We start from the raw sequence: 27944 nt of genomic DNA on the forward strand, positions 1-27944 counted from the left end.
TGAACGGGAAGAACACTGGATTCCAAAACCCTTATGTCGAACAGAATGCAGAGCCTTCCTCTTCTACATCTGTTGCAAAAGCCTAGCACTAAAATATTACCACTAGATTCTTACTTTCTTTATGAGAATCTAAATTTATTTTACAAAAAATATCCCCATAATTGCCAGTTATTATGGATATTTGACTAACAGAAATGCCTGCATAAATTCTGGGAAAACATCTGTTAACTTTTTTCTTATCTTCTTTCCCTAAAATGTTACAGTTCTATTTTTGCAAGTCTGAAAATTGTCAGATTCTTTTTCAAAATTTATTAGAGGTTAATGAACACTTCTCAACTATTTGAAGCAACAAAGATGATACAGGTTAATGCCACAAAAAACAAAGAAATCACAACAACTTATTTTCTTGTAATGCTAACTTCTAGGCATGCAAGTAATAAATTTTAAAAAAAGAAAGAAAATAAGTTGACTCTTTAATTTACCCAAGTTCCCAGTGAGGGCATATGTTCAATTTTAAACTAGGTACAACAAAAAAATTTTAAAAAAACCCTTTTATCAGACTATGCATGGTATTAATTGTTAACATGAAAAATTCCTTTGGATTCAGTTTTCTCCTCATCTTTATGCAACACATAGGTGACAGTTCTATAAAAACCGCAAGTACCACATACCCAACTACACAGAAACGTGCACTGTACATGTAACAGACTAAACTATTTTCATATTGTCAATATTTCACAAACAGGATGAGATTTTGCTCTTGCAGGTTAGGTAACTGCTCAGAAGCTACATACAAAATCAAGGTGTTTAAAAGTTACAATTCTTGTATTTAATTACTAGTGCTAGATTAACCTTAATCACTGTAATTTTAATGTTGCTTAGCGCAAATTCCTACTTCTGTGCATCCCTCCTTCTTTGTCCTATTGCAGCTTTGTGGATACAATATTGCTGTTAGCAAGAATTTTTCCTGCTCTTTTCTAAGTCCGTGAGAGACTTTTCTCTCTCACAGAAGATATTGCAGAGTTTTGTAAACCATGAACACCTGCAACCTTGAAAAGTCTTGTTTATGGTACAGTAGAAAAATATTTTGACAACGGATGTTTTAGGATTTTAGCCAATCACCCCCAAGGGGTGGCTGATCCTTTGACCAATTAGACTATGAAGAAAAAGTTTATAGAAGAGTTTGTAAAATAATTAAATAAATCAATTTTGCTGCACAGTTCCTGCCTGCTGGTTCTTCTCTCCTCCTCTCTACGTCTGTGGGACATGGTGATATCGACAGTGGAAATACAGCTTAATTTGAAAGAAAAATGAAAATATTTTAGTTGAAAAAAAGACATCAGATGTTCATTCATCTAGTGAATAAACCCTGTCTAAAAACACTTTACCTTTTTTAAAAAAATTGAGTTAGCCACTAAACACTGACCTAACTGTACCTATTATTTTAGTCCTTAAAATAAGGTGAGATTTCCTTCCCCACAACTAACATTAATTTAATTTTCTTTTTTATTAATAGGGATGTCTCTCAGATGCAGAGTTTTCCTTTCATGTCTCAATATTTTTCTAAACACTAAAATGGTTCAATGGTCAAAGATGAAAGACACTCAGAAATACATCATGGTATTAGAAAACACTTCAGCTTTTAGGTAAACATCTAATGCCTTTCCATGAAAGCTGTATAAAGCCTTGGTTTTCTCACCTCTGTTTCAAATTACTGCAGATGACCTGAAATAGTTTTTACAAATTTACCTCTTCATTGTAATTTGTAGTATCTGTCCTGGATAGGACACTGCAAATATACCAAAATTTGCTTCACTGATTTGTCAAGGCCTACACTAGCTTACAGTTAAGTCCAGTTTATGTTTAACTTAAATAAATAATTTATCCAAGAGATTTTGAACTCTCAAGATGTAGTATTTTCTATCCATCTGTATGGTTAGAAGTATCACTGTAGTATTCATTGTCTAAATTACTTCAACAATTTTTTTTGCAGATTTACTGTAATTTTTCCCTGTTTACATCAGTAACTAATAAAACCACAGATTGTGTCCCTATCTTGTCCCAAACCATGCTGTTGTTCTTTCTATCTTTTCGTCACATTATATAAACTTCTGGTCCATATTTTATCACCCTTTAAACCACTTCAATCCATCCATCTCTCACTTAAAATTAAAAAGTCAATAATGTCTCAAATCACTGTCAATCTCCATTATAAAATCCTTAAGTTTTCTTACACTTCTTTACTACCCAAACCCAAACAAACCTTTTTTCAAACAGGAAAAACCTTAAACAAACAAACCCTTTTCTTGCTTAAATGGTTAGTTTTCATATTAGGTCCTGAGGCTGAACACTGGCTTTTAAGTAACAGTGAAGTGCTACTTAATTCTGGTTCTGCTGGAACTTAAAAATATTCGTCCTTGGTAAAGAACACATACACATGTGTTGTATGAACCTTCTGTTGTATGAACCTTCTGTTCATGACTCCTTCCCTCACAAACATAGACATACCCCATATACATGGATATATGTTAGCTCAAAAATATTACGGAAATAATTATCACGAGTTCAAGGATTAAATATGATCCTACTGAATTTCCTTTCCTTTAAAGAAATGAAAAATAAAAGACAAAACCCCTACTCCTGCTGTTCTCATAGCTATTGTGACATTGGTGAAGATTCTCACAGTTTCTGAAAACAAAACTGACAAAAAACCTGATATTAGAACAATGAGAACATATTTATACATTTTTTCCTTACACGTTATTTACAAAGGATAATGAAAAATTAAAAACCTCCCAGGTACTTTTTTAAACTATACTTTGTTTTAATACCTAAGAACATTGACAGTTTGGTGTTTCTCCAGAGATTCTATACCCAAACCTTTTTCAGAAGTTAAACGCAACTGAAATGAAGGAATCTCTTTAACAATGTAAAGTTGTAAATAGTACAAACAAATTCATATGAAGTTTCTGCAATCTATGTAATAAAAACCAGAAAAATGACAATTAAGTAACCACACCTAAAAATATTAAAAAAATAGACTATGATGAAGCTGAAGGAAATGCTTGGTGCATTTTAAGACACAGAAAGGAAATTAATCAAAACTATGAAAAAACAATTATCTGGATAATCCAATTTATAAGAACATTATCTGTCCTGCTCTTCCTGTTCTCTTGTACATCTTGTCTTCTCCAACAGCAGTATTAAACAACTCTGTTTTAACTGAAAATTAAAGATTCCTATGATGAATCATCCACTTTACCACAGTAAAAACCGGATTCCTTGGAAGAAATAGAACAGGTTCTGCTAGATAGTTTCTGTTCTGAAAGGTACTTGTATCTTCCTCCAAAACACTACTTTCCAAGCTCGCAAAATGCTGCTTTCCACACCTCTCTTGCTCATTCCACTACTGCAGCATCCATTACAGCAAAAAAATTGTAATCCTTAAGGAAGGCAATACATGAAATGTTCAGGGTTTACATCATATCCATCTGCCTTAGATTTCTTTCTGGAGCTTTGAAACACAGTTAAATCATCTTATCTTATGTCTGGTACAAGAGGGAACCACTTAAATACTCCATTACCAAAATTCAGCAACTATTTTTTTCTTTAAAGATGCAGACAGTTTTCAGAAGAACAGTAGTCTGAGATCACTTATTACACAATATTCCTGGCTATTGCTCAGCTTCCTCTAAGAACCTTTGTAAAATTCACATCTTTGTACTTCTCTCTAAAAAAGTTCACAGTATAGCCATAATCCCTTATTGTTTTGATCATATGTATGCCTTTTGTTTTTGCTGTTAAACTGCCTTTGTCTCAATTCACGAGTTCTGTAGCTTTGACTCTTCCAATTCTCCAAGATCCTGCTGGTGGGGGAATGAGCAAGGGGCTGCCTGGGGTTAAATCACAACAAATACTTACACATTCATCTCTCCTGTGTGCCAAGAAACACGTTATGAATGTACTGGATGGCAGTATTTACCGTATGTAGGACTCCAAGACTCTGTCCAGGCGTTTATAGAAGGGTCGTGATGTAAAGTACCCACTCCAGTAATGATGATCTCTGTCTGCATAGGTGAAGAAGTCTCCACTTAAAACAGGAAAAAATGAATTGCTGCTCTTTTCACCCAAATTGCTTTCTTTGCGCAGAGCTTCAAAGTAATCAGATAAAGTTCCAAACTGGGCCTGAATTAAAATTAGAATTACTGTAATAAAGTTCCATTTTCATTATGCAGAAATACAAAGAGAATGAATATGCTTGGTTCCATATACATTTCAGAAACATGCCACTCTTCCAGCAGATTTATAGCAGAAAACCTATCCCAAAAATCTTTAAAGTTCTGCTGCACACTTTTCAGACAAACTGGATAGCATTTCAAAACTCAATACAAGAAGTACTTTCAAAAAAGCATTTCAACTCAGTACAAGAAAGAGATGGATCTGTTGGAGCATGTCCAGAGAAGAGTCACAAAAATGATCAGAGAAACACCTTCCCTATGAGGAAAAGCTGAGAGAGGTTGTGGTTGTTCAGCCTGGAGTGGAGAAGGCTCTGGGGAGACCTTACTGCAGCCTTTCAATAAAGGAGCCTTACAAGAAAGATGGGGACGGGCTTTTTAGTCAGACCTCTTGTGCTAAAAAAAGAGGTAATAATTTTAAACTAAACCAGGGTAGATTTGCACTAGGTATAAAGGCAACTTTTAATATGAGGGTGGTGATACACTCAAGGTGCCCACAGAGGTTGTGGATGGCCCATCTCTGGAAACATCCAAGGCTGGATTGGATGGGACTCTGGGCAATCTGGTCTAATTGAAGATGTCTCTGCTCATTGCATGGCAGTTGGATGAGACAGCTTTAAAGGTCCCCTCCAACCAAAACCATTCTACAAATGATGAAATATGATTTTTTTTAAAGATATAAATATAAATATGAATATAAATAATATGTATTTATAAATATTTATAAATATTTATGAATATAAAATAACATCTAAATGTCAAGAAGTAAGTGAAGCATTGTTTCATGTCTTACAAGTAAGTCTCTTATACACAAGCTAAATAATACCTCAATATTACCCAAGTAGCTGTCTGGACTAAATAAGAAATATAGTGTAATGTAACAAAAGCATAGTTCTCCTAATCCTGTCTTTTCAAAATTAACTCTCTTGTGCTCCAGATCTTGCTTAACGAAGATGACTAGTGATCAAAAAAAAATTAGCATTTCCTTTCAGAAGCTGGTCCTTTTAACTCTGTACAAAGAAATTGCAGTTAGAGATGTAACATGTGGGAGTAAAAAATAAATTCATTATCTTCTGGTCATTTTTAAAAATGCTAAGATATGGTAATAGCAGATCTTTACCGGGTAGGTCAAAAATGGTATCCTCAAGCTTTAGGGGCACAACAAAAAAAAAGAAAAAATAAATGATTGATACCAATGTTGTTAGTATTAAGAAATGTTGTTAAAGAAGGCATAAATGGCAAACTGGATTTTGAATGAAAGTGAAAAAAAAAAGGAAGCTGGAACAGAAGATCACATTACGTTACCAGGAGTATCCTCACCTTAAGTTATAATGATAATATCAAGTACCTTTGTTTGCTATTACTATTATTATTTTTAACAATAAGCATACAATGAGCATGCTACAATTTACAGCATCAAAACCAAGTTTTAGTAAAAATCTTTCAAAAGTGACTTGGAATATAAGGACTATCAGACTATCACTGTGACAACAAAATTAAACTTTTTAATCATTTAAAAAACCCCAAACACTTTCACTTCAAAGTCATTCAGATCATCCACGTATTTGTTAGGTGGATACAATATGGTAACTTGCCACTTTAAATGGCAATAAAGCAGAGAAAGATAAATATTGCCCCTGAAATCCCACCATTAGTAAACCTTGCCTTATTTCTAGGCATACTTAGTCTTTTCCCTCACTATCATAGGGACCTACAAGTAGAAAACAAAAACCAAAAACAATACACCAAGAGAAAACACAGAGATGATCTCACTTCTGCATTGAATCAGAGGAGCAGAACCTCACCAGTGGAAGCATCAAAATCAGGTGAATGGAACAGTGAAATACCCTGGTTTTCTCTTCTATCGGCATACAAAAAGACTCAGCTTAATTTATATATAATAGATGCAAAGGAGATCTCTGAATGGGAGATTGAATTCCTCAAGAGCAAAATAGGTATGTTTTACAGTGCTGTACCACATACTTTTAGATCAGAACAGTGGCTGGCAGGAGAATCTCAATGGTAAAAGACATCCACTAGATAAACATCACAAAGAGCTGTCTGAAAGAGTAAATCTCTCTTCAGATCAAAAAGGCAGAGTAGGCACTCCCTTGTGTAAGCAGTAATATACCAGGCATCTCAGCACTTCAGGAAGAAATGTGAACTCTTCCTTTATGTAATCTAAGTTCTTACATAGCTGAGTGTGTCCTGTTACTTGCCTGTGGAGGTACATTCCACTAGGGAAAGTGCAGAAGAGTGTGGAAGTTCTCCATCTAAGCTCAAATTTTCAAGAATAAATGACATCAGTTTCAAACAAAACAAATAATCAAACCAAACCAGAAAAACAAACAAACCAAAAAATACCCCATCAGACAGGCAACAAATAAGAAAGAAAAAAAGAACAACAAAAACAGAGAGAGAAAAACCTAAGTATCTGAATAAAATGAAAAGGAGAAATGCTCTGATGCTGACCAGCTGCTCCAGCTGATCAAAAATACCCTAGGTATGAAGTGGTAGACAAAGAGGATTTTGTATCTTTTTGTGTGGGTATTAAAAACCAGAAAAAGGGCTGGATACTTCTGTGAGGGAACCAAGGGTTAATGCAATTCCAGATGGGCACACCTAGCCTAATGAAGTGGACTGATAGAATCCTTGACAATGGGCTGAAAAGAACCTTTCCAAAAAGGAACTTTCAGATGTCTCAGGACAGCACTGGTCCTTGAAGAATGACTTCAGACTTACAGCCTTCAGTTTTTGCCCCACAAAATCATCCAGCCCAGGTTAGCCATAACTACAGAAAACATGTTGCTGTTAGTATCCAAAGAGTACCAAAGTGTATACCTGTACAGTATATGCATTTTTGACAGAAATAAAGCAAGTGATAGCAGCAATCTTAAGTTTTAAAAGATGGGCTTTAGATTTAAAAAAATTTGAAGAGCCCTCTCCAGGTGTATCTCCGTCCACTAAGACGTAGTGGTCCTTCACCATACATCATGTCGCCTACATCCCATAGGAAACACATAAAATCCAGTTTTCAGATAAGATATAATCCCAAGAAATCATCTTGGCAGAACACAAGCCCAGAAGTCAGCAGAAAGTAATAAAATACTATAGGCACTAGTCAAATGCACAGCTGGAAGAATCAGGGAAGGTCTCAGAAAAGATAAGGAAAAACAGATGCATGCACAAACCACACGAAAGATACCAGACCAGGTTTTTAAAAAAACCTGAATGTGAAAGCAGCAACAGTGCACTCTCAGGTGACACTCAAAAAACCCAAGGTTGTGGTCCCCCATTTGTTACTGTCATGTCGAAAGATGATGAAAAGTTGTCTGAATACAGAGAACATCTATAGTACAAGTCTCTAGGGCCATCAGCTTACACATTAGAGCATATGAATGTGTGTTTTAACTCTCACACATAAATGCTGATTTGAAGTGGTACCTCATCTGATAATTGTGTTAGTATACTCAGTCCTTTTGTAGCCAGGTCAGTCTCAGATTTTACCACATGTGCCAGCAATGGCACCTCTTAAGACTTTTTGGTTTGTTTTGGGATGTAAAACCAAGAGGACTCAAATAAAACAGCAAAATTTTCTTGAACTTCTAGTAAGAAAATACAATAGTTTTAAGTAACAAATCTTGTGAGTCGTAAGTAACAATACCTGAAGCCTGTGAAAACAGGAGCACTAAGAAAACAATTAAAAACCTAATAGCTGCTCTCCAAATTAATCTGGTTTGGAAACTATCTATAGTTTTCAAGCCGGTATTATTAATAGCAAAGGTTTTGTTTTGCGGGGAGAGAAGGTAGTAAAGGAAAAAAAAAAGTAAGCAAGCTACCAAGACACATCAATCTATTGCTAAATAATATATTACGTCTTGCAGTTGCAAAAACTGAACTTAACAACAATTTCTTTTTTCCATGAAGAATATCAGAATTTTGGGAAATACTGTTTTCTCCACAAACCAGAAAATGTGTTGTAGTTACCTTAACATGCCACTCAGGACGAGAATTCATATAATCAAACAACTTCTGATAATTCTGGTACTGCTGATCCCATTCTGAGCTCTCAGCATAGCGGAAATCATCCCCAAGTGGAGCCAACAGGACTTTTGTACGGAAAAGTTTTGACTTCTTCCTGTATTGATCTAATATAATCCAAGCCCTTGAGGAGAGAAAAAGAGAAGAGCAATTAGGAAGACAGAGGGAAAAAAGTCAGCATTTGGCAAAACAATTCTTAGATACCAAGTTGTGCATTAGGATGACCCTAAACAAGACATACTAAACTCCATTATCCCACTTTGTAACAAAAAGCTGGATGCAATTCTCCCCACTGGGACACCATATTCAACCTACTACTGTTGCAAACACCATGCTAATTAAATCCTTCAATAAGCTTATCAACCTTCATCTCAAGCAGTAGGGCAGTCTGGACCAATTTGTGCCTGTGCCAAAACTAACCTACAGTTCAAATCATGTTTACCTGCTTTATATTTAGATAACAATCCTAATCCTCTCCAGCTCCTATTTACAATAATAAGCAAGCTCTTCTCATCCCCTCTGGTACCTTCCTTTGATACTTTGCTTCATGTCTTCATGTCCTTGACAGAAAAACTGCCCATAAATTAATCTCTGAGGAACTCCAGCCTTGTAAATAAAACAAGTAATTCAGGAGGAAGTTTGCTGCTAAAAATCACTGTTCTCCATTCAGCCAGCTTCTAATGTGCCTTAGAGCCATCCCTCTTGAATCTTTGAGTCCTGAAAAATTAAATCCACTGCTTTTATGCTTTTGGCCTTAAAAAACCCCAAACAACTCGGAAACAAAATACTCACATGTGCACACACAGAAGAAAGCTGCAGAATTATCCTTCGGCACCTACTAATTCTAGGATGGGTAAACTATCAGTTCCACAAAAGCAATATATTAAGAATCACAAGTCTGATATCTAGGTTATTGAAAAAGTCCATTTTCAACCCTCCCCCTTCAAGTCACAATTATTATCAGCATCTTCAGATGCTGATACCCTCTAATTAAAATTATGTAAATAATTCCCATAGGAAATATAAACCATAGTAACATATTTAAGAAAACAGAAATACAAATTTCAAGGCTTTCAAGACAAAAGAGCAGAAAATTCAGATTCTAATGAGGTTTTTTTGTTTCTTCATGTCTTTTTAATAGACGATCTAGCAAAATCACCTTGCAACTCACACTCTTGAAGAACTGCTATATAAACATTTATGCAAAATTCTAGTCCGTCATATTTGAACCCCCTTTTCCTTTGAACCGCATGTCAGGGTTTACTTATTTATCAGATTGCAAAAGTACTGTGTAAACACAAGGTCTGACTGTATTCTGGAGGGAGAATGGGGCCACAACATTAACTTTAGCTAAGGATCCACAAAGTTCTAATGAGACTACAATTTACCCAACCAGTGGCAATCATTACCCTGCCCCCTGTCTATTACTGGATTTATAGTGCAGATTACCAATCAATACTTTCCATGATTTCAACAGGTTTTAAGATTTAAATACAAAAGCTTCCTCACCACACAGCTACCAGAACAGCAGCCACAACACAAGACTTGGCAATGCTTCTTTCTAGGGAGCCAGTCTAACTCAAATTTTCCACATATAGGCTATGGTAAAAAACATACTTTAGTGTTGAGTCTCTTGAAAAATACAGGTTACAGTTAACAGGATATTTGACTCTGACATCTCTCTTCAAAGTCCTTCTCTGGTTTCTTTCCAAACATCCTGTGAAATTTATAAGTATTGCTGCTCTCCATTTCTTAAAGTACTGATAACTGTGGGATTATTCTATGTTTTTAAGGGGATGGCAAGATCTTCCTCCATTCCAAACCACTTTCAATTGCAAAAACACTGAAGAACATCAATTCAGGTATATCCTTCTAAGTTTCTCTCAAATAACTTCCTAAATCATTAATTCATATAGGAATGTGAAAGTGCCAGCAGAAAGCCCCAGACAGAGCATGGTGAAGAAAAAAAAAACACCTCTGGAGGAAAAAAAAGATTCCAGTGACTGTCATCAGTATTTTCCCATTATTGTTCCCCAGTGAAACAGAATTAGATACATTTTGATATGTTTATCCTGCCTATCTGAATGAAAATCTGAAAACGAAGCAGGAGATCAGACATGACAAACCTTTTGTTTTCAAGTTTTCAGACTATCACTGAATGCTTGAGACCTTTCACAAATAAAGAAAACCTTTTTGTACCAGAACTGTCTTCTTTTAATGCAAGACCAAGTATTTGAGTAAATACATATCAAAACAATAAACATGGCTGGTTTTACCCCTTTCTATGTTAAAGGAAGAGGAGCTACAACCACCTGAAGTAGGCAATCACAAACATTAACCCCCAATGCCATCTGGCAGTGTAATTCTGAACACAAATTGCATGTTGTACAATGTGACCATAAGGAGAAAAAAGCTGAAGGGCAAAACTGGGCTCTTGAACAGTAGCTGGTGAAGAGGAAAGTTCTTTCTCTACTGCTTCTCTGAAGCACATAACTTGCAGTACAGATTCTCGCCTATTTCCATGCTTCAGAGAGAAACAAACTGTGCTTCTGCTAACAACTCATTTCCATTCAAGGTAAAAAAAACCTCAACAACCCAGGAAAAAAACCCCCAATACAACAGCTGTTTTTTCTTCCTAGTGCGAAAAGCTTCAGCATTCAAACTTATGGATAAGGATGCAGCTTCAAATCAGGGCAAGTGCAAGGGTAGTCTTTATAACCTAAGGTGTTATGAAGTGTAATTAAACAAGTACAGGTTTTCAATTAGGTTGCTGCTTCATTCCTTCTTACCAAGTCACAACTTATGTGGCAAGGCAATGAAAAATCCAACAACTACTAGTCTGAAGTTTTCAACTCAGCATCTCTTTAATGCATATATAAGGCCCTAATAGTATAGAAATCAAAAGCAACAGTCCCAGCTGAGTATTCAAGATCTGGGTTTTATTAATTTTGTTGTAGCTTTGGCATTGAAGAAAGGTCAGCAATCTAAACCTAGTCTCCAAATTAATCAACCTTTTTCAAATTCATGAATCTTCTGTATTTTTTAGTCTTAAAGCAATCAGAGATAAGAGGCAGATTAATTAGTCTGCTGCAAACCTGTAACCTTGGAAAACTTATGATATAAAGATAGATTTTTCAGTTCTGGAACTCATACATCTCATCATAACAATTGTAAAACATGTTATTACAGAGGTCAGATCAACAAAGTTTTTGGTTGTCTACAATATTCCAACTTTTCATAAAACACACATAGTGTTTTAGCATTCTCCATCAAAACACTACTTCCTGCATTATAGTGGATTTATTTGAAACTAGACACTAGAAGTGTAGTTCCAGTGTTCCAAATGTAAATAATCCAGGCTTCTAACTCAAACACCATGTGTTAGTTTTACTTTTCCCAGAGGTATCATACAGTATACTGCTGTTTCAACTCCCTGTTAGACATCAAAACTGCTTTTATCTAAAAAAGCTGATGCAAAATATTAAGTTTCAGAGACCATACTGAGATGATAATCACTTTAACTTGATCATATGTTCACTACATACCTGCCCCCATTTATCTTATTCTGTAATATGCTTTGACATGTGAAAACCCATTTCTTTTACAAGATCTAATTTAGATTTTAATGCAAAGGTTGCATCTAGAAAGCACAAGAATTAAGGATAATTAAAAATCAAGACCCTTAAAAAGACTATTCCAAGCAGATACTCTACATTTTATTTATAGCCTCTATGTTTCAGGTATTTGTTAAACAAGCTGTTGCTCTTCTGCAAATATTTGTCTCAGCTAATTGAGATATATTGTCAAGATTTTTTTTTTTACAACTTTGATTTAATGACATATGAGCTTTCCTTCATATTCAATAGGCACTGGGTGTGTCATATTTTTTCTACTTTTCTCCTGTCACCATCATCTTTTATTTCTCTGCTTCAAAAAAACCCCACTTTTTCCTATCATCATACCAATTCCTACCTTTAAATACAGCAATTGTAATGTATTGTGTTTAATTTTGGTTTTATCTTCAGTAATATTTTGTAATTGAATTTTGTTCAAGTGAAGTTTTCATGATGCTTGTCAAAATTTATACTCTGAGAAAAGCAATGCATACTTGACATGTAGACAAGCAGTGCATCATCATCACATCATCACTTTAAAACTTCAGCATCAAGGACCAAAAAGTCACCCTTAATACATTTGTTATGCTCAGCAATTTGCACAAACTGTAAACAGCTACCTCAACTTTTAACTCTGGAAACCTGGTATAGTTTGAAGCCTGAAGATAGCAACAGGACCATAGAACACAACCATTTTCTGGAAAAACCTTTGGTAGCTTAACTTACTTCCCTTTCTTTTCTCTTTTTTCCTTTTTTTCTTCCTTTACTCTCCCTCCCCAGCTCCCCACCTCCACCCTCTGCCCCCGTCACCCAAAAATGAGAAGCAGTTTTGTAGGAGTGTAAATTTGATTCTTAACTGTGGCAAAACTCTGTGTTTCTACTTGAAAACTAGAACTGAGGTTAATAGGAATTTCCACCCTGGGCACAAAGGAACAGGTATTTCCACCCTGGAGACAAAGAAATAGGAATCAGATTAACTTACGGCTTGCACTTCACAAAACTTAGGCCACAGATCGCCAAGTTTTTCAAGGATATACCACAGGAAATATACCACTGTTTGTAGTTACAGCACACATCACGCTGCCCCGAAGTGATCCACTTGCAGGGAACTTGCAGTGTTCATAAAATTCACAAAAAACACAGTAAACCAGTAACATGACTACAACCAGATGACTGTGTTCTGACTGTCATTCAGACACTGACTCATGTGTCACGAATAGAAAATTTTTAAAAGTGCCCTTTCCTTAACTACAACTTTTCCTCTAATTTCACTGACAGTTATGTTACCAACTTAGCAGCAAACACCAGGTTATGCAATAGGTATTGTTTAGCCATAACAAGCTTCTTTTAAAATCTTTTACTGGTTTTGGCTGGGGTAGAGTCACAGTGGGCAGTATGGGGCTGTGATCTGTGTCTGCTCTGCTGACAGGGTTGACAACAGAGAGATGATTTTGTTATTTCTGAGCAGGGCTTGCACAGCGCCAAGGCCTCTCCTGCATCTGAACCCATGAGTTTTCTCATTTTACTCTTCTGATTCTGTTCCCCACCCCACTATGGGGACAGTGAGCTGAGTGGAGCTGAGCTGCTCACTGGGGTTGAACCACAGCAGAACTAAATTCACCAAGCTATGCCAGATGTCATCTTTGACCAGCATAATTACATTTTTCTAAAGTTATTTCCTTGAAGAGTATGTAAAAACTGTACCTGTGTTGAACATTTCCAGCATGAATAGCTTCTGGTGGAACTCTCCAAGGACAACTTACTCTTCCTCCAGGAAGCCGTTTGAAATCAAACTGGCAGCAGATTTTCGGATCTGGGCCGCAAGTATGAGGAATATCATAGCTATAGAAAGGCATCATATGACAAAGAATATCCGTACTGGATCCCAAATCTGGAATAAAATAGAGTAAAACTTTAAAATAAGTCCTCTCAGATTTGTCAAAAGTAAATCACTCCCATACATACCTGCCAAGAATCAGTCCAAGAATTGCACTGGAAAAATACCACATCAAGACAATTTCTTATTTTGAATATCCATAACTTGAATCTACCTTATATGTATAAATATATATATATATATATATATGTATGTATGTATATATATATATACATATATATATGTGTGTATATATATATATATATACCTTATATGTATAAAGAGGGTAAAAAAAGAGATACAGTCAAGATTGGAATGTTCTAGTCAAGCACCAGGTGATTGGGAAAGACAGGGACAAATGTTAGGTGTGTTTTACCCAGGTAAACCTCGTGATTTTTAGAATTTTTGAGGTAATAAAACACACATTTTATACTGCGAGTGGATTAAAACAACTATTAAAAAAACCCAAACATCAAAACAAAACCAAAAAGAAAACAAAGCAAAAGCCAATCACCCTGCTGTCACTGCCTCATTAGCACAATATTTGAATTAGTTGTAATGTTCCTTCTCCTACACTATATTTCCACATAGTAGGAAATAAAGGAGTAGGAGGAAGAAAAAAAGTAAAAAACAAGTAAAGGAATTTTTCACCCTTTTTACTTTTCTTATGTACACTTGCAAGGAGTATGAGAGGATGGAAAAAACAAGAGAAGGTAAAAGCAAAAATGAAAGTGAAAAGAAAAGAAGATCAGAGGAACAATAGCAACAATATTGTTTTTACATTTAGCGCCTTTCCTAATGCACAGATATTCTCATTTCACTTTCTGTTATTCAAAGAGAAAAAAAAAGGAAAAAAATCTGCTAAATTTAAGCTAGATGAAAGGCTTTTTTTAAACAGGATTGCAATTTAAAGTTTTCATGTCTAGACTAACTCTGCTAAATCTCCTCTGTAAATATTTCCATAGTACTTATTCGAGTTCTCTTCATATTTTACCTGTGTAAATTAACAAAATAAATTGACATAAAGGAAGAGCATATACCCCAGTTCTGTCTCCAAAAAAATTCTAGTGTCTTTTGTGTTGCAAAATGCTTTTTAACTGAATAATGAACTCTCTGCACAAGCATATTGGAAAATCCTGTGCGCTTCAGAAGGTAGGCCATTGTTGGTGAATGCCCAAATGGATCAACTGCCCATCCAGACTTCAGTTTTACTCCTGTTGACAAAAGAAAAAAGAAAAAAGGAAAGAAAGTTTTACTTTTCACTCCAAGAAAGTCATTCCAATAATTCAAATCAGAGCAGTAAAGATAACATTTCCAAGATTATATACCCAGTTAGGTATTAAACCTCCTGCAGAACCCTGGAATTAACAAACTAGAATTAAACCATTAAACAAACAAACAAAAAAACCAAATATCTTATAAACAAGGCATTCTAACAAAATAAAAAACTTTAAAATAGTACTCCTTGTTGCTATGCTGTTTCAATTTTGCATCAAACATCTTCATTTGGAATCATTAATTAAATACATATCTTCTTTCACTTAAAGTAGTTTACAGATGGTACAATAGGAAAAGAAAGTTGAAAGAAAATGAATGGATGTGGATGGATTAATGAGGTAGCTTGTTGATATTTCACTGTTATTTAAATAAGGTTAATCTTTTTTGGCTTCAGAACTAAATTTTCTTTTGATTTATTAGTTTGTTGATCAATAGAATCATGTTGATTAATACTCTCTTTTCACTGAACTTCATGCTAGTAAATAAAGAAGCTACATCTGATTCGTTTTTAATTAATCAACATGGTTCCTTTGGCACTTTTTACTGTCTTTCCAAAAAAAAACCACAGTAAAGAATGCATTACCCTTTTATTAGGTCTTCCTTCCCCCTCCAATTATGTCAAGCTGTGTTTATGGAAATTGCAATCTAAGAAAAACAGTGAAACAGCTTTCCAAAATAATTTCAGTTAATTGGATGAAATAATCTCAATTTATTATTAAAATCACTGTACAAATATTTTCTATATAAAAAAGTTTCTCTCTTCTTACGGAACTAAACAAAAGAACATCCCAAAGCCAGCAAAACAGTTCAGCCAATGTAACTGCAATCAGTAATTCCCAATTCTAACATTACATTGGGTTTAGGCCTTATACTACTACTATACTACTACTATACTATACTACTACTACTACTACTACTGCTGCTGCTGCTACAACTAAATTTTGTAATTTTTTTAAAGCCTTATAAAAGAGAAGCTAATGAATTCAGAGCCCACAGAATTGATCCAAACACATGAAAGAAATATCAACTTTTAAGTAATTTTAAGAATTTCATCATAATTTTTAAAAGACAGAAAGGGCAATTGAAGACGATTTGTGATACCAAACATGGGATCTAAAATTCAGCATGATCTAGTGTTAATATTTGGTTATTCCAATATAATACGCATGTCTTATATTGACCAAGACAAAATGCTATGACATAAAATAGTTCAAATACACTTTGTCCAGAAACTTCTATCTGCAAAGAAGAATGGCAAATACTAGACTTCATCCTACAGCTTCCTTTAAATGGTGTGATTTAGTGTTTCAGAAAAGCAGAGTAAAGAGAGCACCTTCTAAGCATCTCAGAAATTAAAAAAAAAAATTATTTTCCTATCGACTTCTTGTATTAACATAGTTAAATCTTAGATCAATGTACATACCAAGGTTCTTTCCTAGCCACTGGTGTCCTTCTATCAGTTGGTCAATTAAAGAAAAATAATGAGCAGAAGCTTCATCAGGCATGACCCATCCTCCTGTTACTATTTCAAATTGTCCATCTTTTATTAACCTGAAAAATACATAAATCATATTCAGAATCTTCCATATGAAAACACACTCTTAAAATCAATTTCTGTATACTCAACAGGCATTTTCCAGCAATTTGATGCCAAAATCTAAATTGTTTGTGCTACTTCCATCACTGGACTATATTTCTTTAATCAAACAGGGAAAAAATGAAGTGTTGAACAGTGAAGTTTTTAACGCCCTTATGCAAGGAAAACTAGCTCTACTGCATGTGCCACATTAGATTTTTTTTAAATTAGGAAGAAGGCTGTTTCCTGCATAGATTACAAAAATAAAAATGTATGTGCCACAGTACTGAAGACCAGCTGACCAAGATGCCTAGACACTGCACATTTCAAGCGCTGCTAATATCTCCCCATCTTTGATCTAATATTCTTTTTAGAGTTTTAGGGAGCTGATAGATCTTCGAAGTTTACTGTATCTACAAAGGCTTCAGAACATCTCACTCATTAAAATGCCTTCTTGAAACAGGTCACAGGATGGCCCAGTCTCTCTACTGTCAGTGAACATAAAGATCATGATCCCAGCATCAGGTTGTCCCTACAGTTTCAGCACTTATGTTGTACACCAGCATAGAAGTGCTTAATAAATTCAAGAAAAAAATACAGTGAACTCATCAAAACTTAGTCCCATCACAGATGATACCCCTAAGAGTAATGAAAAAGCATGCAACAAAAATAATCTCAAGTGTAGCTTCTCCAAGTCTTACAGCAGCTTAACCAATACCTGATTCCCCTGAAGAGAAGACACAGTTCCCTAGTGATTCTCATTTACTGTTTACTGTGTTCCCAGGGTTATTTTTAATGTCACAAAACCACACAGCTGTGCTATAATACTCAACCACTGCACATAAATTTTTAAACAAGTAGTTTTTTACCTAGATTCCAAGATTTCCACCTTTACCTAACCTTTGCAGCTGTGATCTCACAGACTTAATGCATACTGCAACACCCGCATCTTGAAGAGGGGCATGAGAAGGAGGCCATCACAAGCATGAAATAACAATTGTTGGATCCTGTCTTAAAGCCAAGTAAAAACAAGAAAAAAATGTCCCTGCTTTTTGAAAACCCCAAACAAGATCCTTACTTCAAGTTTATCCAAGCAGCCTCCTTCCTTGTCTCAATGGCTAGGTAAACCTTTTACTTCTATATTCCATTTTGACTTGTGATTTTAAAAATTACTAAGAAGAGCAAGGGTGTAAAGTACATACTACTTTACCATTAAAGCAGCTGCATGTTTATAAAAAACATTTGTATTTAAACACAAAAAATCCTTACAAATTTTTATGCAAACAGAAATCTGATAAAATCTTCATATGTATCATAACAAGGAAAAAATACCATATGTAAACAGCTTCTAGGAAAGGTTGTATTTATTTAGTTGCAAATACCTTAGTGTGACTTCAAATAAAGATCATAATCACTATCCATTACAGTTTGAATGACACGGTTGTACATAGAAACTTTTAGTCAAATTTTTAGGCAACTCAGTAATTTGTCTTCACTTCTCTATTTTGCAACTGGGAGAAAACCAAACCAAGCCCAAAAAGTCAGAACTCAAGCAGCCAATTATTCTAGCAATTCTGCATCACAGGTGAAATCTCAAGTTTACAGTGTAGTCAAACACACAAAGTCTCAACACAAGATACATGGAAGAAAAATTCAGTATTCAAACCTTTTAACGGCATCTTTTTTTTGGCTATCTATTCCATCCCACCATTTTGAAAAGTAAGAAATCTCGGACCATATAAATTTCCTTCGGTTGTCTTCTTGCAGTTTTATAACCATGTTATTTAAAATATGCTGTGTCTGATCTCTGAAGTAATCATCAAAAGTCTTCAGCCAACCTAGGAAAAAGAAAATATGAAATAAAGCCTCTTTAGAGAACTGGCTTCTTAGTCTCTTCAGGGAACAGTCTCAGAGAGAACTGGCTCCTTCTCACACGCCAGAAAAAAGCTAAGTAAAGACTGTTCTTAAAAAGCTGAACTTTACGTGCCACGGACAGCTTGAAGTGCTAAACTTCCAAGGAGTTTCTTTTTACAAAATTTACAAGTTTTATTTCCTAAATGTATAAATATATGGAAATTAATAGGCTTTCCACTTTCTAGTTTTTCTATGCTGTGCATAGTAGAAAGTTTGATCAACAGAATACATGGATGCAAATAACTGCGCATCAGTGAGATGCAAAGGAAAAAGAAATTTTAACCACATTTTCAGACTTCACAATCTTACATAAAATTTTTTAGCCTTTTCATAATACCTTGCATGAGAGAGTACATACATCTTTCTTCCCAGAATCTGTAACTATAACTGAAAAAATTAAGTCTATCTGCTTACTACTTACTGTAAAGTGCTATATTCCTACTCCTACCAGCTTTTGTCATGTATGCACATTATAAGATTTTGTGAAAGCTTCCACACCGTGAAGACTGCACTCCAGACAAATATTATACTAGTAATTCCACTCTGACTTACCAGTTAAGTTCTCCAGAGCCACTACCATTATAATAGTGCCAGTCTGCTTATAGGATACAGGATTAGGCTGTCATGGAATGAAATTACATTGTTTCAAGGAAGTTACATAAATGCAGAAACTTTTACCACTAAAAAATAATTTTCAAGTTTAATTCAAAAATAACTTTATAATTAAATAAAGTCTGACTATTGACTCAGAAAGGATATATTATACTTTATTTTAGGGATAAAAAACCTCAAACATTCATCTTAGGTAGATGCAGAGCTACTGTTTTAATCTGCAAAATAAGAAATAAAATCATAACACTCCAGAGGAAAAGTTCTAGGTCATTCTATTTTTTCTTTTACAAATGTTTAGCACCTAGAAGACTCATCACCTGTAATACAAGTTTCTCTACAGATAGACAAGTGGGGTCTAATCTATCTTAAAGGGGGAAAATACGTTTTGTCAGGGCAGTTAATATGAAGGTTTAAAGCGTAAAATTAAAACATACTTTCTTTAGAGGAATGGAAATAGCTTAATACAAAAAAAAAAGTTGTCAGTAAATTACTATTATGCAATCATTTCATAAAGACTGAAAACAAATTTGATGAATAATCTGAATATGTACTAAAATTTTTTTCTGACCTCTTCCCATTTCAACCTGGGTTGTATTTTTTTTAATAGAAGCTTCCACTCAAAGAATTGAGATCACATAGAGAATTATTCTTTCCCAATTCTCATTTACTTTTCAACAAATCAAAGGAGTATTTTACTGATAATTACATTTAAAATATCCATATGTATTAGACTGCCAGTTTATAGCTTTATATCAAGAAATTTCTTCTGCAAGAGACAGTATCATCCTAGCACACAACTAAAGGAGGATAAATTAAAAACATCCTATGATTTTCCTGTACAGCAATATATCATCATCATAAACTATTTCAAAGTCTTTTTATATTGCAGCAATAAAAGCAAATTTACACTAGTCTTCTGAAACATTCTTAAAAATGTTAAGAAAACAGGCTAACTAAAACATCAAGCTAAATGTCAAAGCAGCTGACAAAAGAATACAATATGATGTAGGAAGTGTTATAATGAAAGATTGTTTTGTTTCAACATACTCAGTTCATTACGCTGAGGAAGAGTGTAACATACTGAACTGTTAACAACAGTGTGTTAACAGAGTTAACACACTGAACTGAACACACTTCAGAGAGTACTAGGAAGTTTTTACAGGTATTCACAGACTTAGCTGCAAGCCAACAGAAAGCCCTCTGAAATGTAATTACCATACATCTATTTATTTATAAATAGAACAGCATATTCTGCATTGGAAAGGGCCTATAATGATCACCTAGTTCAACTGCCTGACCACTTCTTGGTTGACCAAAAAAAAATGTTAAGAGCATTATCCAACTGCCTCTGAAACACCCTCCCCAGGAAGCTGCAGGGAGCAGCGAGGTCACCCCTCAGCCTCCTTTTCTCCAAACTGGACAAACCCAGATTCCTCAGCAGCTCCTCACAGGACAGACCTTCTGCCAGCTCTGCTGCCCTTCTCTGGGTGTGTCCCAGTACCTTCACATGCTTCCTAAGGTGTGGTGCACTAAACCCAATGACTTACAGAGACTCTTCAATTTTGCACGGAGTCACACAATAAAATTTTTTTTTAAATTAAAAAAAAAAGAAGCTGAACAACAAAATAATGGATAAATCAATTTACAGTTGCTGGCTAGAGTATTATTTCACACCTCAGTCCTTAATACAACATAAGAATCTACAACTTGTGTTTATTCACAAACTAAAAATTTGTTCCCAGGCTGAAAGAAAAAGGTTTACCAGTGTATTTCCAATACGAAACTTTCAGTACAAAGACAGTTTACACAAAAATTGCAATAGTTCAGAGCTGCAATTACCAAGACTAAATATGATATTAACAGCAAAATAACACTTGTTGGTTTAAATGTACATAAAGCCCTTTGTCAACATAAAAGTCACAGGAACACAGAATCACTGAGGCTGCAAAACACCTCTGAGATTATTGAGTCCAACCTCTGAGTAACCATCACCTTATAAATCAGACCATGACAGTGAGTGCCATGTACAGTTTTTCTTTTAAAAACTCCAGGGATGGTGACTCCACCATTCCAATGTTTAACAATCCTGTAAACAGGAGAAAAAAATAGTACTGTTTTTCATGTCATTATGCTAGGCTTGACATAATACATATTGAGGACTTAGCCGGATACTTTCATTTTCTGCCAGCCTGTGTGATAACGGAGGGCACACACTGCTGAGCTGCTTGCCTTTTCATTCCCTCTCTCATCCTTGTCCTCAAAAGTGTGGAAAGTTGCTATCTTCCCCCACCTCCATGAGATTTATCATCGTTATGCAGCTGTTTGTTTTTTTGATTTTTTTCCCCACTCTAATGTAAATTTACTTGGCTTGACAGCAGACTCCAAGCATCATGTCTGAATATCAATGCAACTCATTGCTCTACAAAAAATCCTGAAACATTTAATTAACTGATTTGCCACTATTCCTGTCTACACTTTCAAGTTCAAATTCCTTCTTGAAGCTCTATCAGGTCCTTGCACTAGAGAAAGGCAATCTTGTGTTTTAACATGGTTGACACAGATGTAGAGACAAAGCGAAGGTTTCAGGACAAAATCAGAAATTGACAAATTAGCATTATTCAAAAAGTAACTTTATTAAGCAAAAGCACTTAACAATTTGATCATGACAAGAATCACAAATCCATTCCTAGCAAAAATATTCAGGTACTGCTTACATACACCTGCAAGACTGCAGGAGTGGTTTTTTACATCTGCATTTCTTTTGCCTCTTGGGTGAAAATTAACTGTTGAAATAAAACAGAATAGGCTTTTCAATTGCTTACTTCCACAAGTCACCCTTCAAAGTTTAAGACAAAATGAGCCTTTAAAAAAATGTCTTGTTTCTGATGAAGTCTGTTTTAACAAAGAGGCAGATCTCATGAATGTCTGAAATACTACACCAGTAATATACTAGATTAATGCATTTTTGATAGAAGTATGCATCTCTGATTTATTTTTCAGGAGATCATAATTAATTTCACTGAGTCCAAAATTCACACATCGGTGATGTTTCTCACAACACAAGAAACTTGAGTAATTTATTAATATTATGGCAGTATTAAATAAAACCATTAAATTTCAGCTAGCACTATACAGCTTTCCAGAAAATAACAGTATTCTCTTCACAAATATATTAGTGGAACTTCAGTTCTTTGATCTTAAAAATGTATACCCAAGTTAGTAAAAATTATCGGTAATTTTTAATTTTTTTTTTTTCATTTATGCTTGATTCTCAACTTACTAGTTCCTGTAAGACAACACAGTTAAGTGACTGTTTTGATAGCTAAGTAAAAAAGTATCATAAACTGAGAGGATGTCCTTGTTCTTAATTACATCCAAGCTCCACATAGTGCAACAGTAAAAGGTTTTCATAAAACCAAAAAAAAAAAGGACAGATAGGTATGACTTCTTACCTTCAAAAGAAGAGCTCTATAGAACTTAAGCACAGTGTGTGTGTTTAATTGACCATACACAGGCACACAACAATGACAATAATGCAAATACTAGGAATAAGTCCAAAAGCTAAGTTTTAACTTACATTTTAGTAAGCATGATCACACACGAAAATAATTTGGCATTAGCTCCTTTGTAGAATCAGCAATTAAAAAAAACCCCCTCATTTTAAAGCAGAGAATACGCACATCAATTTTTTCTAAAATTTAGAAGTACTGCATCATCATTCTGATGATGTAAAAAACAGAACAGACATACAAGTTAATATTTTATAGATGATTCCGACGTAACACTTCTGTGCTAATTTCACCAAAAAGTATCTTTTCAACAAAGATGAATGGCTCACAGCCAAGACTGTGAAATAAAACTTGGAAAACTTGATGGTAAGGCTATCTCAAATTAAAACTAAAAGCTGCCTAAGATTGGTTTTTGTTTTTGTTTTACATAGTCAAATCAGAGAAAGACAGAAAGTCCCCTGAAACATCCCTGTGTTAAAGCATTCATTCTGATTCCGAAGAAATTAAATAGATGAGCTTCTTGTTCCTGCAAAATATGTACCAAACTAAAATAATTTAGGTAGAAGCAGATACACCAAAATTAAAGAAGCATGACAATGTATTTACTTTTCCAACAGCATACCTTAACTTGTAAAATATCTCTGCTCAAGTAGCACAAGAATAATTTTATTTATCAGGCTTAATTTCATAAGCATAACTAAAAACTTGAATGATTGCACATTTCACAAAGAGTAAAATCTGCCGTGATCAGTGAGGTACCACCAAAATTATAATTAGACTTCTTACATTTTAAGTCCTATACAAGAGCTACTTTTGCTTTTGCACATGTCAAATCTGCTGCCATCATAGCTAAAATGGAAAGGAAATTTCTACTGATGAGCACTCAAAAGTGTCCTTTCTGTAACAGTCCTGTCAATTTTCAAAGGAACTGCACCTCCTCTGCAAAAACAGAAATATTGAGAAACAAGCCAGGAATAAAACTCTAATTTCCCTCATTCAGGTATGTCAAGAAAAACTTGTGAATTGCCCATTTCTAGTATTTTGGTGGGTCAGACAAAGTCTAAGCAATCTGTGTTCCAAATGTGTCAGGAAAACTAAGAAGTCACCTGAAAAACATATCCAGACCCTGTCAACAGAAAACATACATGAAACTCCATGGTGGATTAACAGCACCAAACTTTTATGGTTAAGTTTTCTTATATTTTAACACTGAGTTACCTTCATAGGTCTATATAGGTTTCCTCCTGAGAAATGGAGACTGTCTTAAATAATAAAAGGTGGTTAATATGAATGGTAGCAAGGTAAAGTTACCAATGTTATAGGTAATTAATGAAATGTTAAAAAGTAGAGTTTAGTCCTGACCTATCTGCCCATACACTTTCATGTGGGTGGAGAGGCAAGAGAAAAATCTACTTTAGTCACTTTCCATTCCACTAAGGTGCTGCTCATACTAGGTCTGTAACCACCACATTCAGCAATTAAATACTCGGATCTGGTATACACATATATTTAGAAAGCTCACAAGTCTCAATTCGTAAATAATTTAATAGGAAGTCATTACCAAAATCATCACAGAGCAATAGATGCTAGAGGTGCCTTTGCACCTCTCAGGTCAGATCTGAACCTCATCTTTCAAGTCCAGCTGTGCTGTTTGACAATCTCACAGTCCCCAAGCAGAGTTCTCCCCTCTGCATTTCAGCTGCCTCCTCCACTTCAGGCAGCCACAAGAAACTGCAGTTGAAGAAGGTGAGAGCCAACATATGGGCTCTGCCAGCACAGAGTATGTGCTTGCTCCCTAATCTGCTCCTGACAGAACTGCTACCTATCTGATGGCTACAATTTCACACAACTGAACTTCTCTCCATGGCTTAAGATTAATCTCTACTGGGTGAGTCCTCCCAAAATCAGACATGCTACTGACTTGCTCAAATTTTTATCAGCTGCCAGCAATGCAAGACAATTGTGCCACCACTGATCCAAAGTCTGAAGGGGGCCCACTCTCAACCCTTGTTTCCCAAAATGGGTAAACACATTAACTACTGCAGGGAGAAGCACAAAACCCCCGAGTTTGCAGGTCATGGTTAAATTCATGCAGAAGCAGTTAACCCAGATTTAGCATCACAAAGTGTTTCAGAGCACCAGCACATTCAGTCATCCCTCCAAAACAGAAGGTGGAACCTAAACCCACCACCTTCCCTACGGATTGTGTTTCATAGATTCACAGAATGGCTTGGATTGGAAAGGACCATCCAGTTCCTAGCCCCACACCATGGCCAGGGATGCCACCCCCTAGACAAGGTTGTTTAAAGGCCATTTCTTTGCCTTTGAAGTACATACCCTCACTAGCATAACTGGTTATATGAAAGTTAAAGAGAAAGTAGCCTCAGATTAGAAAACATAAAATCTAATCAGAATTTAAAGCTTCTGCAGCTAATATAGTTATACCTTTACTGATCCCATTTCTTGGTAAATATCTTTCACATACATTGTTACACTGTACAGTCATGATGACTTAAGCTTTTTTCTGAGAAGGCATTTCCTTTGCACAATGCTTTTAGTCCTCTGTGGGAAAGGAACAATGTAACCATTAGTTATACAATAGATTTCAGATGTTACAGATATATTTTCCTTCTTTCAAGTGCTTGTTAATATGCAATTTCCTACTGCAGAAAATTCCACAGAAATGTCCTTAAAAAGCAGTACCAAGTCACGAGATTTCTGTAACACTCTTTGCAAAAGCAAACAGTAACCAGTCTCACACAACCACCTTTGGTGAAGGAACAGTTTACTTTTACCAGAGTGCTATCTCAGTTTAAGTCTACTGAATATCATCTGAGAAGCTTGAACAAGCTGAGAAATATTTAGATTGTATGCAAGAGGAGATACAGATTTCATCATTTTAGTTGCTGTTGGTGAAAGACAGGTATCATTTTATTGTAAAGGCATGAAGGACTTACATACTAAGAATGAAGACTTAGAAACAAAAACCAGACACCAGCAAGAAAGCCAGCTCTCAAAGGTGAATGACAATAGCATTAAGACTTCAGGCAAGCCCTTGCAAACAACATATTCAGGAAAAATGCTGCAGCAGAATGATGGGAGACAGCTCTTGTAACTTCAGACTTTTTCAAGCCCAGTCATTCAAGGCACAGTCACAGGGAGGACTTCTCTCAGAGATGAAAGAACAAGTACCTTACTATAGATTTAAAGATTTAATTCATGACTCCCTGCAAGACAAATGTAATAAATGCTTGTAAAAATCCATTTCTGAATCTATGCTCACTATAGCCTACATCCCTATGTTTGGAAGAGGGCCAGAGCACTGCTTGAAAGGGCAAAATAGAATCAGATTAAACTTCCTTAAATGGAGCTCTCAGGTATACCAAGAGGCATCACTCATACGTAAAATTAAAAAATAAACACATGGTTAACATACTTCCTAGGTTAAGAGGAAATTCCGACTGAAAAAGTAAAGGAAATTCCATGATTGATAACACAGGAAGTCAAACAGAAAAAGATATTGGTGAAGCTACCTCTAGTTATTGAGTAGTATTTACACTTTATCTGTCTTAGAGGTCTAGTAACTTCAGTTACTCACAAACTTCTTTGGAGGGGTTGGGAGGATGGCTGGTTTTGGTTGCATTTTTTTTCCTTTGGATATGGACCAAGACCAATTGAATGAGGTTCAACAAGGTAAAATGTCGGCTCCTGCCCTTGGGTCATGACAACCCCATACAGTGCTACAGGCTGGAGACAGAGTGCCTGGAGAGCTGCCCAGTGGAAACCTGGGGGTGTTGGTCAACAGCAGCTGAACACAAGCCAGCTGTGCCCAGGTGGCCAAGGGCATGCTGGCCTGTGTCAGCAATAGTGGGGCAGCAGGAGCAGGGCAGTGACCGTCCCCCTGTGCTGGGCACTGGTGAGGTCACACCTCGAGTGCTGTGTCCAGTTCTGGGCCCCTCAGTTCAGGAAGGACTTTGAGGGGCTGGACCGTGTCCAGAGAAGGGAACAAAGTTGGAGAAGGGTCTGGAGCACAAATCTGAAGAGGACTCTGGGTGCCTTTAGCCTGGAGAAAAAGAGACTCGGGGGCACCTTATCACTACAAGAGGAGGTTGTAGCCAGGTGGGGATCGGGCTCTTCACCCATGCAACAAGTTTCAGTACAAGAGGAAACTGCTTCAAGCTGTGCCAGGACAGGTTTAGATGGGATATTAGGAAAAATGTCTTCCATGAAAGAGTGCTTGAACATTGGATTGGGCTGCCCAGAAAAGTGCAAGTGTTCATAAAAGCAGGTGGATATGAGGCTTAGGGACATGGTTTGGTGGTGAACAGAGTGGTGCTAGATTAATGATTGGACTTGATTTTCTTATAGGCCTTCTTTAGATAGGCAGATATAAGTTTACACTGTGATTATTTGCTCTGAATATTTTTACCATATCTGTACTAATTTAGCTGTCATAACTGGACAATATAATTCCACATTCCAGTGTGCATTTTCTTGATATTGCTAGATACGTGCAAATAAAAGCCATTTATGTTCAAACTACCATACCTTCACTCAGATCCACAGTACTTCAAATAACAAATTAAATTTTAGAGAGATATACAGTAGTAAAATTCAATATCACTGGAATTGTGGCTTTTTACAACAACAGCCAGTGCTACCAGCCTCTCAGTATACATGTACCAGGACTACAGTGTAGCAGTATAATTCACTGCTTTTTGGTAAATTTTACCAAAAAGTCATTCCAAAATTAAGGAACACTTCTCCATTTTGTTTATTACAGTTGGGTGTACCCACTTGGGTGGAAATGAAATAACATGGGCATACCTAGATTTCTGTTTAAATCTAGACTTTTCATTATCCTGCTATTGGTTGGGGGTGTGCACAAAACAGTGAAGAAAGTGTCAAAAACTTCAGATTTGCCATTGTCACATCTTCTAAAAACACATCTCTTTAGCACAGGCTAAGGGTTAAATATCTATGACAGTCAAAAAAATAAAAACAAGAATTTACGGTATTTAATGCATCAATGAATAAACTGAATGGGTTACCAGAAATTCATGTTACTTTCCAATTTCAACACTGAAGTTCTGCTCCAGTTAATAAATTCAGTAGACATACAACTTGGATCATAGCAGTTGTCATCGGAAGTCAAGGGCACTTGAATTATACATCTGTTTAACTGCCTTGCTAGACTTAAATCTAACATATTAACTGGTATGCTTCAAAAAAACCCAAATCTTAACAGAAATGGCAATGCATTTCTTAATCCAAAAGCCTTTAGATCCT

General features: G+C 35.6%; 1 protein-coding gene across 2 annotated transcripts in view; it reads right to left on the bottom strand.

Moving 5' to 3' along the window:
- MAN2A1 (mannosidase alpha class 2A member 1) overlaps nt 1–27944 on the bottom strand; it is a 112036-nt gene that overhangs the window by 61147 nt on the left and 22945 nt on the right. For both annotated transcript variants that reach the window (XM_048291063.1, XM_048291065.1), the window contains exons 4-9: nt 18287–18458; nt 16468–16595; nt 14807–14980; nt 13595–13781; nt 8223–8400; nt 3983–4185 (exon numbers count right to left, since the gene is read on the bottom strand). In XM_048291063.1, coding sequence (XP_048147020.1) covers nt 3983–4185; nt 8223–8400; nt 13595–13781; nt 14807–14980; nt 16468–16595; nt 18287–18458 — 1042 coding nt within the window. The remainder of the gene's footprint in view (nt 1–3982; nt 4186–8222; nt 8401–13594; nt 13782–14806; nt 14981–16467; nt 16596–18286; nt 18459–27944) is intronic.

The sequence above is a fragment of the Corvus hawaiiensis genome, chromosome Z (genome assembly GCF_020740725.1).
Source record: "Corvus hawaiiensis isolate bCorHaw1 chromosome Z, bCorHaw1.pri.cur, whole genome shotgun sequence".
Classification (NCBI taxonomy): domain Eukaryota; kingdom Metazoa; phylum Chordata; class Aves; order Passeriformes; family Corvidae; genus Corvus; species Corvus hawaiiensis.